The sequence below is a fragment of the Geotrypetes seraphini genome, chromosome 4 (genome assembly GCF_902459505.1).
Source record: "Geotrypetes seraphini chromosome 4, aGeoSer1.1, whole genome shotgun sequence".
Taxonomy (NCBI): Eukaryota; Metazoa; Chordata; class Amphibia; order Gymnophiona; family Dermophiidae; genus Geotrypetes; species Geotrypetes seraphini.
Genome location: NC_047087.1, coordinates 222,416,808 through 222,433,078, shown reverse-complemented (window position 1 = coordinate 222,433,078; position 16,271 = coordinate 222,416,808). Strand labels below are relative to the sequence as shown.

The 16,271-nt window shown below is 41.9% G+C and overlaps 1 protein-coding gene across 10 annotated transcripts in view; it reads left to right on the top strand.

Moving 5' to 3' along the window:
- ZMIZ1 (zinc finger MIZ-type containing 1) overlaps positions 1–16,271 on the top strand; it is a 1,043,290-nt gene that overhangs the window by 723,457 nt on the left and 303,562 nt on the right. For all 10 annotated transcript variants that reach the window (XM_033942175.1, XM_033942176.1, XM_033942168.1 and 7 more), the window contains exon 9: positions 5,407–5,512. In XM_033942175.1, coding sequence (XP_033798066.1) covers positions 5,407–5,512 — 106 coding nt within the window. The remainder of the gene's footprint in view (positions 1–5,406; positions 5,513–16,271) is intronic.

Here is a 16,271-nt window from a genome sequence, read left to right as displayed (position 1 = left end):
ACCTTGAGTTAAGAGATAAATTTATCAAATAGTACTGTCTTAATTTCTTTTCGGAAGGCGCCGTAAGACAGCATGGCTCCGCTAATGTAGTTACCCAACCAGGACTGTTGTTCACTTGCTTGAAATGTGAGCATCCTGTCTAAAAAAGACCTAAATTTACAGCCTAAAATCGTCAGGTATGCAAATAAGTTACAGTTCCTGGTTACTCTCGCAGGGTTATGTAGCACGAAATGAGATAAAAGGTAGGTAGGGGGCCAATCTCCAGACCAACTTAAAACAAAGGCATGGAAATTTAAATATTACTCATGCTTCCACTGGTAACCAGTGTAATACTCAATAATAAGGGCTGATATGATCGCCATCTTCTGCACTATTTGGATTTTCTCGTATGTAATTTATAACCCATTTAGATCTTTGGCTAGAATGGGATAAAAAACTGATAAATAATAATGACAAGTGTTTATCCCATCTTAACATTGCTCACTCTCCCTAAAAGTTAAAAAGTATTGTTTCCAACATTCTGAATACTGGAAAACATTTAAAAATTATCAGTATAAGCTGAAACATTTTGAGGAAGGGTTTGTAGAGCTTAATAGTTGGTATGGATGGACAGACTAGAAAGGCCGCTGGTATTTATCTGCTGTTGTTTTTTTATATTTCTGTAAGAAAAGTTTGAACCTGTTCTTCGTTTCTCTCTTTAATATTCCTAGCTATAATTGGATCCAGTGCCTGGGATTCTGGTGCATGAACCTTCATTCGGAACTACCGTACCTGGAGATTTCCCCTCCCCCCTCCAGTTTTAATTGTACCCTTTCACTGTTCCTATTTTAGTCTGAGCATCTAAGGTCATGAGGTTGGAAGCCATGCCCAGGGCTCCTCCTAAAACTCTGCATCACAGCCTCTAAATTAGGGGTGTCCAACCTCGGCCCTCGCCAGGTCAGATTTCCAGGATTTGCCAAATGAATATCCATGAGATCTATTTGCATGCAATGGAAGCAGTGCATGCAAATAGATCTCGTGCAAGTTCATTGGGGAAAATTTAGAGAATGGCATGGGGACAAATTTTTCCCCTTCCTTGTGAGAACTCATTTTCCCGTCCCTGCCCCATTCCTGCAAGCTCTGTCTTCATCTGCGCAAGCTTCAAACATTTTAAAATCATAAGTGTTCGAGGCTTGTGCGGTTAAGGCAGAGCTTACAGGAATGGGACAGGGGCTGCAAGAAAACTCACGGGACGGAGAAATTGAGCTCCTGCAGGGACAGGGACAAATTTGTCCCCGTGTCATTCTCTAGGAGAAATCCTGAAAACCTGACCGGATTGTGGCCCTCGAGGACCGACACTGAACAACCTTGCTAAAAATCCTGCCACTAAGGTATTGTCCTTAGTAACTAGGACTTCCTATCTTCCCAGGGGCCTTGGTCATTCGACCTCTCTCTCTCGCAATATCTATCATTTTGTGTATATATACTGTATGTGTGTGTGTGTGTGTTTATGGTACTTAGCCATGTATGTGCTAGCTGCGATTCTATAAAATATGAGCAAATTTTCTTTAGAGCGTCTGTGAAAGGGGGAATTTATGAAGGCATAGCCTGGGCAGGCAATGAACAGCTCTACCAGATAAAAGGTAAATAGTGCTCCAAAACTGGTACTCAGCACTGTTCTATAATGGACACTAAAGAGTAACGCCTATTATAGATTAGCACTGAGTGCCAATTTAGGTGCCAAAAATTAACACCTGTTGAAATCAGTTGTAATTCACGGCGCACATCTCCGGTATTCTATAACACCGTTCATAAATCTTAGGAACACCCTGATCCTCCTATATACCTCCCATGGCCACACCCCCTTTTGAGTTGAACGCCATAGGATTTGGGTGCACATTATTAAAGAGCACGTAGCAAGATGTGCACGTAAATCCAAAGTTTTGCTGATTAGCGCCAATTATTTGCACTAATTAGTTGTGTAGATCTCACCTGGCCAAAAGCTCTCAGAAATTAAAACTCTTCTTTCCTTCTCTTAGGGGTAAAAGTAAATCTATTAAACAATTTAGTCATTCTTTCTCCTTCAAATTGTCAGAGCTCTGGAATAACTTGTCACTTTCGTTGAGAAGCTTAGGCCCCTTTTCATTCAGGAAGGCTTTGAAGACAATTCTGTTCGCCAAGCACTTTGGAAATTAACTACTTCTACCTCTCCTGCTTTAGTTCTTTTCTCATCTAGTTCTTTTGTGTTTTTCCTTTTCGTAATGTTAACCGAGTCGAGCTCCAAATTGGCTGTTGACCCGGCTTTTAAGTTTTAGTTTAGTTTAGTTTAGTCTTGGACTGGGCACCATTTATAGAATCTGGGGGATAACTTAAAGAATACTGTAAGTAATGCTTTACTATGGTGCCACATAGCTGCAGACACTTCCACCAACTACTGACATGGTGTAAGTGCTTACAGCAGTGCCTTATTCCTGTATTCTGTAATGGTAAGTGACATTTTGGAATACCACTTGGTGTTAATCTTGTGGCGGCCTTTTACTGAATTAATGAAACTTTTAGTCCTGGTTAATTAAGGAAGCTAGATGTTGGATAAACTGTTTTTGAGTAATTACATTCCCCTGGCAGTGGAGGCCACTTTATCGGGAAATGTTAATTGGATGATCTGTTTTGTGGTGAGGCTTTCTTGCTTCTCTGTTTGGACTCTGTGCATATGGTTTTGTTTTTTTGTTTTTTTTTAGAATGGTGGTATAAGAGACATGTAGACTATCATTTATTACTATTCCCCATGTTAGTATTTCCCCTTCTGTTAGTCTAGTTGCCATATATATTTGCCATATATGAGTGTGTGTATTCCTACATGTGATATGTGTCTATGTTCAGATAACTTTAACAACATGCTCTCTCTATAATTATATATTTGTAACTATGACCTAACTGTATTAATAACTGTCCTGATCTACCTGTACTAACAGCTCTAGTGAATGTCCGTGCCAAACTAAACTGTCCATTGTAACTTCCTGGGTAACTTACCCAACCTCTTGTAATGTAATCCGACCTTGAAAGGTGGAATAGAAAACCTGATTAACATAATGTAATATTACATAACATTATCATTAACTTAAACTTCTGCACCATAAATACTGAAATAAAGCAAAATGGAGGGAAAAGCCTCAGCACTTTGGTGAGCCTATAAAAATAGCTCTACCTCTCGCGCTATATCATCGGCATAAAAATCCTCCATTAAACTTGCAGTGTACCACAGTGTGAAACCACCACCGCTTTCTCCCCCAAATACACAATAAACATGTTAATTAAAGGGCTCCTTTTACTAAGCCGCGCTAGCGGGGTTAACGCGCGTGACTTTTCGTCACGCGCTAACCCCCGCGCTGGCCAAAAAACCTACCGCCTGCTCAAGAGGAGGCAGTCGCGGCTAGCGCGTCCAGCAGTTTAGCGTGCGCTATTTCGTGCGTTAAACCGCTAGTGCGCCTTTGTAAAAGGAGCCCAAAGTCTCTCCAACGGTGGCCAGTGTTTCATGGTATCTATCACTTCACCAGGGCAATGGGACTGTTTTATGACAGCGTCCTTCTTCCAAATTCAGTAACACGTTCATGCAAAACAGATGGTACATGCTTTAGATATCGACATAGTACAGATATTGCTTACTGTTAATTTTAAAGAGTCCAAAATAAATAACTTTGATGTGAAAATCATTGCTTATAGTGATGAACTGCTTAGAGTAATTCTTTAATAAACCATATACCATTGTTCAGAAGTATATAAAGGATGACTCTCAAAAAGTTCTTTGTATGGGTAATTTGCCTTCCTTTTAATATGACTAAAAAGTGCACACATTGCATAAATATCTTTGTAGCAGAGATGATGAATATTGTTTTATATACTACAGACCTCCCATGTCCTGCTATTTGTCGAGCGTTTCAAAGAAATCATACACAAGTCCTGACTTGCTGCCTTCTTTCATGTTAATATTTTCCTTTCCCCTCTTTCCCACTCACTGATGTAGCCTTGAGGGCTTGGACTCCCCACTTTGGACTCGGGCCCTCTCCAAGCCTGCAGCATCGCCTTAAACAGTTGGCAAGGATGCCAAAGCCCCACCAATCTAAGAAATGCAGTACCGGAGATGCTCCTCTCCAACTTGTTTCTGTAATGCAGAAGTCCACGGCATGCCTCCTGCGCTGATGCTAGGACTTCTCACGCTTGCTCTGTTCGCGCAGGAACGGAGGATGCTTGGAGAGACCTGGAGTCAACAGCTGAAAACATGCCCCCAACTTCTGCATTACAGAAGCTGTGCAAGGAGACAGGGATTGGCTTGTTTAAGGATACATTTTAAATGAATAAAGATTATTTTTTTTAAAAAAATGCCTTTTGGTGTATGATCGTCCTTTTAAGGACGTTTTACAATCATTTTAGACTCGCTTCCGGCAAGTGTTTTCTTCTCCCTCTTGTCCTTTTTTTTAAATTGTAGGGGTTTTTTTTTACTCTTTCCTACTGTTTGAGCTTAGTCTATGTTAAAATACTTATTTCATTTCTACCTTGGTAGTATTGATGTCTGTAATGTTGTATTTGTATCATTTTTTTTTTCAAATTATCTTTATTAACAACTGCAAAGGAACATACAACTAGGAGCAGAATAATCAGAAACATAAAACAGAGCAGTCAAAAAATAGCACGGGAGACTATGACAACAAATGTATCATTTTATTTTTTATTTTTATTGGGTGTAAATCACCTATAAATATGATTGAGTGGTATAACAAATCTTTTAATAAACATAAACACGTCTTTGGCTGACCGTGCATCATCACCCCCACCAAAAAAGGTATGCTTAACATATGTGCATGCATGGGGGGGATGAAGAGGAATGATTTGCCTCTCCAAATCCACCCTTAAGCCCCCCCCCCCCCCCAAATGGAAGGCTGGCTATGTCCCTGCTCCCACCAGTAAGAGAGATGCAGTGCTTACTTGCATCTACTGCATCATTTTCTGATTTCATTCTGAAGTTTGAAGATCTTAGACCTATGCGGTTCAGACTTCAGATTAAAAATGACCAGAGGAGTATGCAGCTGCAGTACAGACAAGAAGTAGTGTCCCTGCTTACCTGTGGAGTGGGAGGAAAGAGAGGATCACATGTGGGAGGAAGGGGGAGGAGGCTTGCACTAGAGGGGGCATATATTGCTTTCTGATTATTGCTCTGATGCACAAGCCTAAGCAATTTTTTTCTTACTGTAAGGACGCCCTTATGTAAATGTAATTGATTTGTGTTTTATAATGTTGTTTAATGGTGTTACTGTTTAACCAATCTTTGTTTCAAAATGCTAATAACATTTTGTGGATAAGAAATACTCATTCTTTCTCTTGGAAAAGTGTGCTTTTCAGATGTTAGTTTGATCTTTTACTTTCTGCTTCCAGGTTGTAAGCAGAGTTGCAGCACAGCAGGGATTTGACCTTGATCTTGGATATAGGCTGCTAGCCGTATGTGCAGCCAATAGGGACAAATTCACTCCAAAATCAGCTGGTAAGGAAAATAAATTATAATTGATCAATCTTGAAGGAAGTGATGCAATATAAATTTTGCTTGCCTACTGTTTGTTCTATAGTATGCAAAAAAAAAAAAAAAAAAAATTGCTGTATTCTGATTTCCTGCAAATAGTTTTTAATGTGTTCCTTTGTGTACAACATAGTTCATGAAAAAAGGGTGAGTGGGGAAGATGCTGGATGGAAGGAGAAGAGAGATGGGAGATGCTGGATAAAAGGGGGAAGGATACAGTTAATGAAAGTCTGGGAAATAAGAGGAAGGGGGATGGAAGAGATGGAAAGCTGTAGGCAGACAGTAAAAAGAGGGAAATTGAAGAATGAATAAAATCTAGACAGGCAGAAAAATAAATGAAAACACTGAAAGGAAACAATCAATATTGGAGATAGGAAGTACTAAAGGAAATGAAGAAGGTAGGAGAGAAAACAATTATAAATAGGCACGAAACCCCCTGGGAAGAGAGTTAAGAGAACAAAGAGGAAAACAGAAGCCAGAAAAACTGAGACCAACATGATTGCAAAACTTAAGGGCTCCTTTTACAAAGCCATGATAGTGATTCCTCCATGGCAAATGCACCGAAGCCCACTCAATTCGTCATATTAGTTCACAATATGTTTGGTCCTGGATTTTGGATTTAGATCACACCTTTCTGAACAGTAACTCAGGGTGAGTTACATTAAGGTACAGTAGATATTTTCCTGTTCCTGGAGGGCTTACTAAATCTGCCTGTATCTGAGGCAATGGAGGATTCAGTGGCTTGTCCAAGATCTCAAGGTGTGGTAGTGGGATCTGAGCCCTGCCTTCCCTGGTTCTCTGACCCACTGCATAGTGTTGCCACATTTCCCAATTGGAAAATCCGGACCCTTAGACACATCCCCAGGCCTGCCCTTCCCCGTCCTGTAACACCCTAATCCTGCCCCCAGTCCCGCTCTAGCCCTGCCCCCACTGCCTACTCTTCTCGAACATGGATAACGTCACCATTTATTTTTTTTTCATCAAAACGGGACATCTATTAATTGTCAGTCCCACCCCCAATCCCACCCTAGCCCTGCCCCCCCAATTTCTTCCATTCATTTTTCATGTACACATAATATCTTATTAATTCATAAGGGTAACCATAAAATAAAATAAAAAAACCACAAAGCAAACTATACGCAGAGAAAATGATCATTATCATTTATATTTGGGGGGGTTTCAAAGATGTCAAGGCAGATGACTTTAAAATATACAATGTCACCTCAGTAACTATACAAAAATAGACAAGTACAGTGCAAAATATAGACAGCAAATATAAATTTTCAAAACAGACACATTTTAATCACCAAATTGAAAATAAATCATTTTTCCTATCTTTGCTGTCTGGTGATTTCATTAGTCTCTGGTTGCGTTTCCTTGTGACTGCATCCTTTCTTTCTGCACTCAAGCCCAACAATTGTCCCTTTTTATTCCCTCCCTCCTTCCTTCCTATGTCCTTAATGCCCCCAGTGCCTCCTTCCTATGTCCTTAGTGCCCCCAGTGCCTCCTTCCTGTTTCCTTAGTGCCCCTTCCCATGACCTAAGTGCCTCCAGTGCCCCTTCCCATGTCCTTAGTGCCCCCAGTGCCTCCTTCCCATGTCCTTAGTGCCCCCAGTGCTCCTTCCCATGTCCTTAGTGCCCCCAGTGCCCCTTCCCATGTCCTTAGTTCCCCTTCCTATGTCCTTAGTGCCCCCAGTGCCTCCTTCCCATTTCCGTAGTGCCCCCAGTGCCTCCTTCCTATGTCCTTAGTGCCCCTTCCTGTGTCCTTAGTGCCCCAGTGCCTCCTTCCCATGTCTGTAGTGCCCCCAGTGCCCCTTCTCATGTCCTTAGTTCCCCTTCCAATGTCCTTAGTGCCCCCAGTGTCTCCTTCCCATGTCCTTAGTGCCCCCAGTACTCCTTCCCATGTCCCCCTCACTGCCTTCCAGCCTTTGTTCTACCCCCTCCCCCGAAGCTAGCCAGCCTACCTCCCTTCCTGCCATGCTAAAGCCAGCATGCCTTCCTTCCTCCCTCCAGCACCGATGCCTGCCCCCCCCCCCCCCACCCGGCCCGGCCCCTGCTGGTGCTGCTGCTGCCTACCGCTACTTCAAACACACACACACCCCGGTCCGCCGCTGCTGCCGCCCGCCTCACCTAAAGCGAAGGAAGGTCCAGGCGCCGTCCCACGAACCTTCTTCCTGATGTCAATTCTGACATCAGAGAGGAAACTCGAGCCAGCCAGGCAGTGATTGGCTGGCCCTGAACTTCCTCTCTGACTTCAGAATTGACCTCGGGAAGAAGGTTTGTGGGACGGCGCCTGGACCTTCCTTCACTTTAGGTGTGGTGGGCGGCAGCGGCAGTGGACTGGAGGTGAGGGGGTGTTTGAAGCGGCGTTAGGCAGCAGCAGCAAGGGCCGGTCCGAAGGGGGGGCAGGCTTCGGCGCTGGAGGGAGGGGAAGCGATCGCCTGACCCATTATCCCCATGTACAGCTTCAGGACGCTGTCCCTGAAACGGGACATTTCAGCATCCCAAATCTGTACATGGGGACAACAGGACAGGGAATCTAAAAGGAGACAGTCCCGTTGAAAACGGGATGTATGGTCACCTTAGACATGGAGGAAGTACGCCCTTGTGCGGATGCCGACGCCATTTGAAGAGGCTTTTCAAAACCCGGACAAAGTGGAACATTTCTATGTTTCTAAGTGCTGGGATTTGAAAAGGAGAACATGTCCGGGGAAATCCAGACGTCTGGTAACCTTGCCACATGTCTGGTAACTCAACTATAAACTAAAGGCCAGAAGATCTGAAGCCTAGTGGCCATTTGGCAAGCTACCCAAAAAAACACTGATAGGTAAATCGTGGTTGCCAGAAACTACAGGATTTCTGTTACACTGCTACTGAACATTGCTGTTCACATGATTAACAGGAAGATGCTGGACTGGCAAGCTAGGGCTGACTGGGAACCAAGGGTTCTGTTCTGTTTAATATGTTGTATTTGGTGTGCATTATTTTGATTTTCTTCCTACATAATTCCCTAGACAGTATCAGTGTGCATGGATAGCATCAGTAACAGAAGTCCTGGGGAGGTGGCCATTTCTCCTGAACCAGAGACACAGGGCTCATTTTACTAAGGTGCGCTATTGCTAAACGCTAACGTGCCAATTATAAATCTATGGGCGCGTTAGTATTTAGCGCGTGTTAAAACGCGCTAATGTGCCTTTGTAAAAGAGGGGGATAGTGATGGGTACTTCTCTGCTGTGTTCTAAAGTGCCCCTACTGTCCCTTTATTGTTGATATAGGTGTTGTTCCCATACACTAAAGATTTTAATCTGTTTACCTCCACCCCCCCCCACCCCCACCCTACCTTTGCCTGGACTCATTCACTTGGACATTACCATGTGGGTCTCCTTTTATTTAATATATTTGCTTCTGATTTGGGGAATCTTATCCAAGGACATAATATCCACCATTTATCTTGCACTGGCAATTTTCAATTGTTTTTACCAATTGAAGACTTTCTGATGAAAACTGTTGTGAAGTTGTCTTCGTGTGTGACTAGTATCAGTAAGTGGATGAATTTTAGTTGTCTATACTGTGAGTAGAGAGAGGTCTTGAATCCCTGCCCTTGGAGACGGTGATTATAGTGGGTGTTGGTTTTCTACTCCAGTCACAGATCAAACATTTTTGGGAATTCTCATTAATTCCCTGTTATCTTTGGCAGCCTAGGTGTTAAATCTTTTCTAAAAATCATTTATAAATCTGAGTATCATATGACAGGTCTGCCAGGAGTTGATGTAAATTAATCACTCAGAGATATGAAACTCTGAAGGGAAGGCCGAAAAGCCACCCTTACAAAAAGAGTTCACCTTCCAGTCATTGCAACCTCATATGTTACTAATCACTCTCTGAGACTTGATGGAAAGGTTATATATATATTGTATTTCTTTGGTCATTCAAAAATGCTGAAAGTAATATCTTCTCTTTGTATTTCAAAGCATGATGTGCAAAAATCACTAAGTTGATATAGTATAATAGACTTCACTTAACTTTTAGCTGTAATTTAAGGGGTCCCAACGTGGCCCCGTTTCAAGATCTGCTTCAGGAGACCCGATGGAAACTTTCAAAGTTACTTGGTGCAGTAAGTTGTAACAAATCGATTAAACTTCGTGATATGCAGTCACGTCACTGCTAAATGTCGATGCTAGTTCTGAGGATTCCACTCTCCAAAGACCGTTTTCTGTTGAAGTCAATCCCTCTTTTTTGCAATTTATACTCTTTTCTGACTTCCATCTTGATATTCAAAATCCCTGATTTTTCTTAGGAAATGGACTTGATATAAGGCAGGTAGTACAGCACCTGCTCTGTCTCATCTCTGTTATTGCAACCTTTTGTTACAGTGGCTTCAGCTACTCAAAAAAACTCTGAATTAATGTGCTTGGTATCCAGAAAAAAAAAATGGGACCCTTTACATAGTTTCCAAAATACTTTGCAATTGTTTAAACATGTGGAGGGGCATAATCAAAACAAACGTCTAAGTCCGTTTTGGGCCTAGGGCGCTAGTCGCCCAAAGTCGGCAGCGTCCAAAGTGCACATGTTTAAGTATCAATGCAGTGATTACAGGGGCTTATGGGCATGGGTCCTCTTCTCTATGGGTCCCTATACACCCCCAAAACCCTTTTTTACTGGCATATAAGTGGCTCCTGAAGCCATAAGGGATATTGGGGTGGTAGATAAGTGGGTCTAGGGTATTCTGGAGGTGGTTTGGGGGGCTCACCGTGACCTATAAGGGAGCTGTATGGAGGAGAAGCCATGGCACCCTTTTTGTGAAGTTCACAGCAGTGGCTTGTAAGGTACCCCACTATTTAGGTGGCATGTCTGGGTGTTCAATCCATCACTTTGCAGACCCCCTCCCACGTCCAACAGGGCTTGTTCTAGGCGTTTTGGACTTGGACGGAAAGTTGGACGGAAATGTGGTATAAAGATGGACGATTTAGCAGCTTGGACGATCAGATCGGCAGGACGTATAATTAGACAATTTTTGAAAGTAAAAAAAAAAGTTGGACATCTCTTTCGAATATGTGTCTTAGGCTCTTTTTAACTTTGGATGACTTGCGAGATGGACGTAAACGGACTTAGATGTCCCTTTCGATTATGCCCCTCTAACTGTTTTATGAGCTTGATGCACTGGAGCTCCATCCTGATGAAAAATAAAGTACTCAGAAATGTCTCAAATTTCAGGCAGAAGTTTCTGGTCTAGTCTGACATTTTGGGGTTATTTGGAAAAATGTTTGAGGGGTCCCATTTTTTTCTGGACACCGTATATGTTCATTTGATTTCTTAGGGCCTGATATTTAGACTGTGGGGAGGCAGCTTGGCTAAATGTAGCTGCGGTAAACATAGCTGGCCAAGGAAATATTTATCAGCTCACCAGCTAAATCACAGTGGCCAAAAATATACCTGCTTTTTAGATGGGTCTATCTGGCTTCTAGACTTAGCCGATCAGCCAATGAATATTGGCGCTGACCGACTATGTCGTGTGACATAGGTGGTGACCAGCCTAGCCACTGACCGGGATATTCAGTGGGAGATAGCCAGCTGTCTCCCACGAATATTGAGTTAGCTGGCTTAGCATAATTTAGACGACTAGGAGCCATTCCCAACCAGCTAAATACCACTGAATATCATGCAGTAAATGTTAAAACTTTTGCAGATGCGTGTATCACATATTGAATGTATTATTATCTGCAATAAACTGAAAAAAAAATCTAGAACTAATCGAACACATTTTCCCTGCACACACCCCTAAACCTCAGCTTGGGATGGTGTGGCTCACTGGTAGAGCTCCTGCCTCTACACCCAGAGGTTGTGAGATCAAATCCTGGTGCTGCTCTTTGTGACCCTGGGCAAGTCACTTAATCCTCTAGTGCCCACCGCTTTGAATGTCAGCTTTGAAATGCCAAAGCCACAAAAAGACGGTATACAAGTCCCCTTTCCCTTTCCCTTACTATTAGGTAAAGAGGAGCCTCAGCCATTGAAGCATCCGCTTGGCTATATAGTTTACACAATTTTAAAGGATATATGTATGAATTAGTCCTGCTTACTACAAGATGGAGAGTAATGTGCTCTCCCAGTACTACAGCACATTAGAACATAATAACCATAATTTAACATAATGTAAAGGATGATTGTCAGTGGACTACCTGTCATTTATACATAGATTACAAGGTGCCTGAAATCTATTTCTAAAATACCTTAAAGTTGGCAGTTAATATACCTTTTAGATTGATGCTTCTATTGTGAAATATGGCTTTAAATTGTTTCTACCAAGTCAGGAGAAAAATGCCACAAGTGTAATTATCTTTTTGCTTCTTCATTTTCTTTGAGTTAGTAGCCGTCGGAGAAATCAAAAGTTGAAAAATACAAAGCAGTTGCAGAGGTCTGTCATGTTCAAGGGACTTTTCAATAAGCCTCCAAATGTGCGTTTACTATTTTTTTTTAGCCCTCACAAACCTACCAGATCTTGAAACACAAACTGTCCTCATAGTTCATGCTCAAAAATTAAATGGTTATGTGGAGAAAAGGTTTAGCAAATGTACACCTGATATAGGGAAAATGGCCTAATGCAGGGTATGCTCAATTGTTCTGTGTCAATTTTGCCATCTGTGTGCGTAAAGTCTGCAGCATTTATTTTTATTTTTGGGTGGGGATGAGGCATGTCAGGGGCAGAAAATGGGCATGGGTGCGCTACAGCTATCATTCTAACATTATTACTATGCTAACTGGTTAGTGTGTTCATAACGTGAAAGCCCTTAGTAATTCATAAATAGGAGGTGGTAAGTGCTCTTGAGTTGGATTCTTTAAATGGCCGTACACTAATGCTCGCCAATAGTAACATGCATTCAGGTGCCACAGTGCAATAGGAAAAATGCCACAGATATTCTTTTTTTTTTTATTTTTTATTTATTTATTATTTTCAATTTAAATTTCAAGTATTTCACTTGTACAGAAAGCAAGAATAGGATAGATATAAAATACAAAGCAATATAAATCTTAAATTAAACAAATATACTATTTATGCTCAAGTCCACAATTAGGATCCAAGAATTATTGAAAATTGGCGAAATTATCTAAAAAGAAAATTGTAAAAGAAGCTGAGAACTATAGCACTGAGATGAGGTCACAATATCCTAAATATAGGGCTCAAAGATTGTTAACATTCAGGCGAGACATAGCCACAAAGTTTGTCAATTGTGATGGTTCAAAAAACACATATTTAAGAGTACGGTGATATACAATACATTTACACGGATGTCTCAAATAAAAGGTTGCTCCCAAAGATAAAACCCCAGGTTTCAATAGAAGAAATTCACGGCGACGCCTTTGCGTCTCCCGTGCCAAATCTGGGAACATTTGTATTTTATAACCAAGAAAGCTTTTTTGTCTATTTTTAAAGAAAAGTTTTAACAACCATGTTTTATCAATTGGCAAAGCTAAAGTAATAATCATGGTGGCTGGTGATGCTAGATCCTTCTCAGATGTTTCTAAGATCTGCGATATATTTGGAAGTTCTTGATCTGAGGGTTTTTCTTTTAGTTGTTGATTTTGTTCTTTATCAGGCAGATAATAAACCCGTGAAAATGGTGGTAATGAATCTTCGGGTATCTCTAAGTTCTCTACTAGATATCTCTTTAGCATTTCTCTAGGTGTTACTAACTCGAGTCTTGGAAAATTAATTAACCTTAAGTTATTACTGCGTGAATTGTTCTCGAGCATTTCAGTCTTCTTCCTTAGGTTAATATTATCTTTAACTAAAGCCTCTTGAACTTGTTTCAATGATACAATTTCTTTTTCCATTTTTTGAACAGATAAATTAGAAATGTTCGTTTCTTTCCTTAAATCCTTCAATTCTTTATCATGTTCCTTAATTTTCCCTTCAATTTGTTGGAGTGTAGGAGTAATTTTTTTAACAAAACCAGCCAATAAGTCCCAGATAGAGTCTAAAGTCACTTCTGCAGGTTTAATCAATTCAATTGAGATTTGTGTAGGTGTAGAGTGCTCACCGTTCTGAAGTCCTTCGGGGGGTTTCTTCAGCCCTTCCCCCTCATGTTGAGATGATATTCCCCCAGATACCTCCATAGGGGCCCTGGAAAAGTGGGCCCCAGTCTCCAAGCTCTCCAGTAACTCTTCCCTTGCCTCTGGAGAGGAGAAAACCAATGAATCCGGGGTTTCCCCGCCCCTGGGAGAGCTGGTCGTCTGGGGTTGCGGGGGCGGTGCCCTAACGTCGGGGCTCAGTGTAGTGTCGGGCCCAGGAACATCCACGTTGGTTTCGCCTCCCTGTGTTGTCAGCGGGCCGCCATCCGACGTCACTGCGACCTCCTGCATGCGCCGCAGTAAATCCTGAATGTTCCCGAGACCCGGGACTCCAGGACGCCGCGAGGCAGAAGCAGCACTCCGGCCCCGTCTCTTCGGCATCGCGGTAAGTAATTACCGTTAAGAAAATTGAAAAAAGCACAGTCCTGGGACACGCAGCTCAGCGCGTCCTGTCTCAAATCGCCATCTTGGATCCACAATAATCGCCACAGATATTCTTAAGAAAGTGGAGAAAAGACCTCAGTGTCACAGTAGGATATTATAATCCTCCAGACATGGCAGCTTCAAAAAAAATTTTGAGGGTGCAGACACATCCTCGGTCTCAAAAACTCTACATTTTATTAGCATTCATTGCTTGAGTCAGGCAGGACTATTAGCTCAAGTTGAAACTGATTCCCCTGATAAAGCTCGATATAGCGAAATAGGCCCTGTCGGGAGTTTGCTGAAGAAGATGGTCCGATAATGCATTTACTTTGGAGACATTCGGACTTATAGTAAACACCTCTTTGCAATATCCTGCCCACAGAACATGTGGAAGAAATTCCTACTACAGATAAGTTTTTATTTCTTTTCTTTGAGCTGTGTTCAATACTGGTCGCCGTACCTCAAGAAGGACATGGCGGTACTCGAGGGAGTGCAGAGGAGGGCGACTACACTGATAAAAGGTATGGAAAATTTCTCATACGCTGACAGGTTAAAAACGCTGGGGCTGTTCTCCCTGGAGAAGAGGAGACTTAGAGGGGACATGATAGAAACCTTCAAAATCCTAAAGGGCATAGAGAAAGTGAATAAGGACAGATTCTTCAAACTGTGGGGAGCCACAAGCACTAGGGGTCACTCGGAGAAATTGAAAGGGGACAGGATTAGAACAAATGCTAGGAAGTTCTTTTTTACCCAGAGGGTGGTGGACACATGGAACAAGCTTCCGGAGGAGGTGATAAGCCAGAACTCTGTACAGGGGTTCAAGGAAGGTTTGGATAGGTTCCTGGAGGATAAGGGGATAGAGGGGTACAGATAGAACTTGAGGTAGGTTATAGAAGTGGTCAGAGACCACTTCACACGTCGCGGACCTGATGGGCCACCGCGGGAGCGGACCGCTGGGTGGGATGGACCTCTGGTCTGACCCAGTGGAGGCAACTTCTTATGTTCTTATGTTCTTATTTATTCTGAGAGTATTTATATGATTAGGAGTTCAACTCAAGCAATGAATGATAATAAAATGTGGAGTTTTTGAGACCGAGGATGTGTCTGCATTCTCAAAATTTTTTTTGAAGCTGCCATGTCCTGAGGATTATAATACTTTATATCCTACTGTAACACTGAGGTCTTTTCTCCACTTTCTTAAGAATATCTGTGACATTTTTCCTATTGCACTGTGGCACCTGAATGCATGTTACTGTTGATGATTTAAGGAGCATTCAATTGATTGTTTTTCTATTTTTCGTACACTAATAGTAAAAAGCCCTTTCTTATGGCTGTCTAGAAATAAGCTTAAGGGTCCTTTTACTAAGGTGCGCTAGAGCGTCTTAGCGCGTGCTAAAAATTAGTGTACGCTAAATTTTAACGCGTGCTCATGCATCCATAGGATATAATGGACGCATTAGCATTTAGCACACACTAATTTTTAGCGCGCGCTAAGACGCTCTAGCGCACCTTAGTAAAAGGACTCCTTAGTGTGCTGGAAAGGCCAGCGTAAGGGTGAACTAAGTCCATGTACCAGTGCAGCTTAGTAAAAGGACCTCATTGTTTTGTTAGGTTTTTTTTGTGGTGTTTTTTTTTTTTTTACTTCATGAGTATAAACTGTGTGTGGTGATTATATGCATGCATTTTGGGAATTTTGTTATACACAGAGTTTTCTCTCTAGTCCATATTCTGCTTTGGTAATTCCTCTTTATTGTGGTTAAAGATATGCATTCATATTTCACTGGCTGTAAATACTTTTAGGAGTAAGTATGCAATCATTTTACCTACATAACTACTAATTTGTAACCACATAGTTTCCACTTAAAGCTTTGAAAATGTTCCCTTGTATGCCTAGTATGTGTGCTCTGATACACAAAACAACAATTCTTTATTACCCTCTAACATTCTGAAGAGTGTGCCAGGAAGTGCAAGGCATATATGACCTTGTAAAGGGTGGAGTTTGCTTGCCTCTTTTGATGGTGTCTTTGAATAAGCTGCGAGCCTGTGAAAGCCACTTTCAAGGAATGCTTTTGGCATGAATGAGGACTTAACCCTTCTATTGAAGTCTGTTGAACCCTCCTAAAATGTTTTGGATTAGAAGAGCAGTTGGTTTATATCTGAAATGAGAAAAAAAGGGGGAGGGGGGCGATACAGTACCCCTCAAATCAAGGTTCTTTCATTCCCAATGATAACAGGAC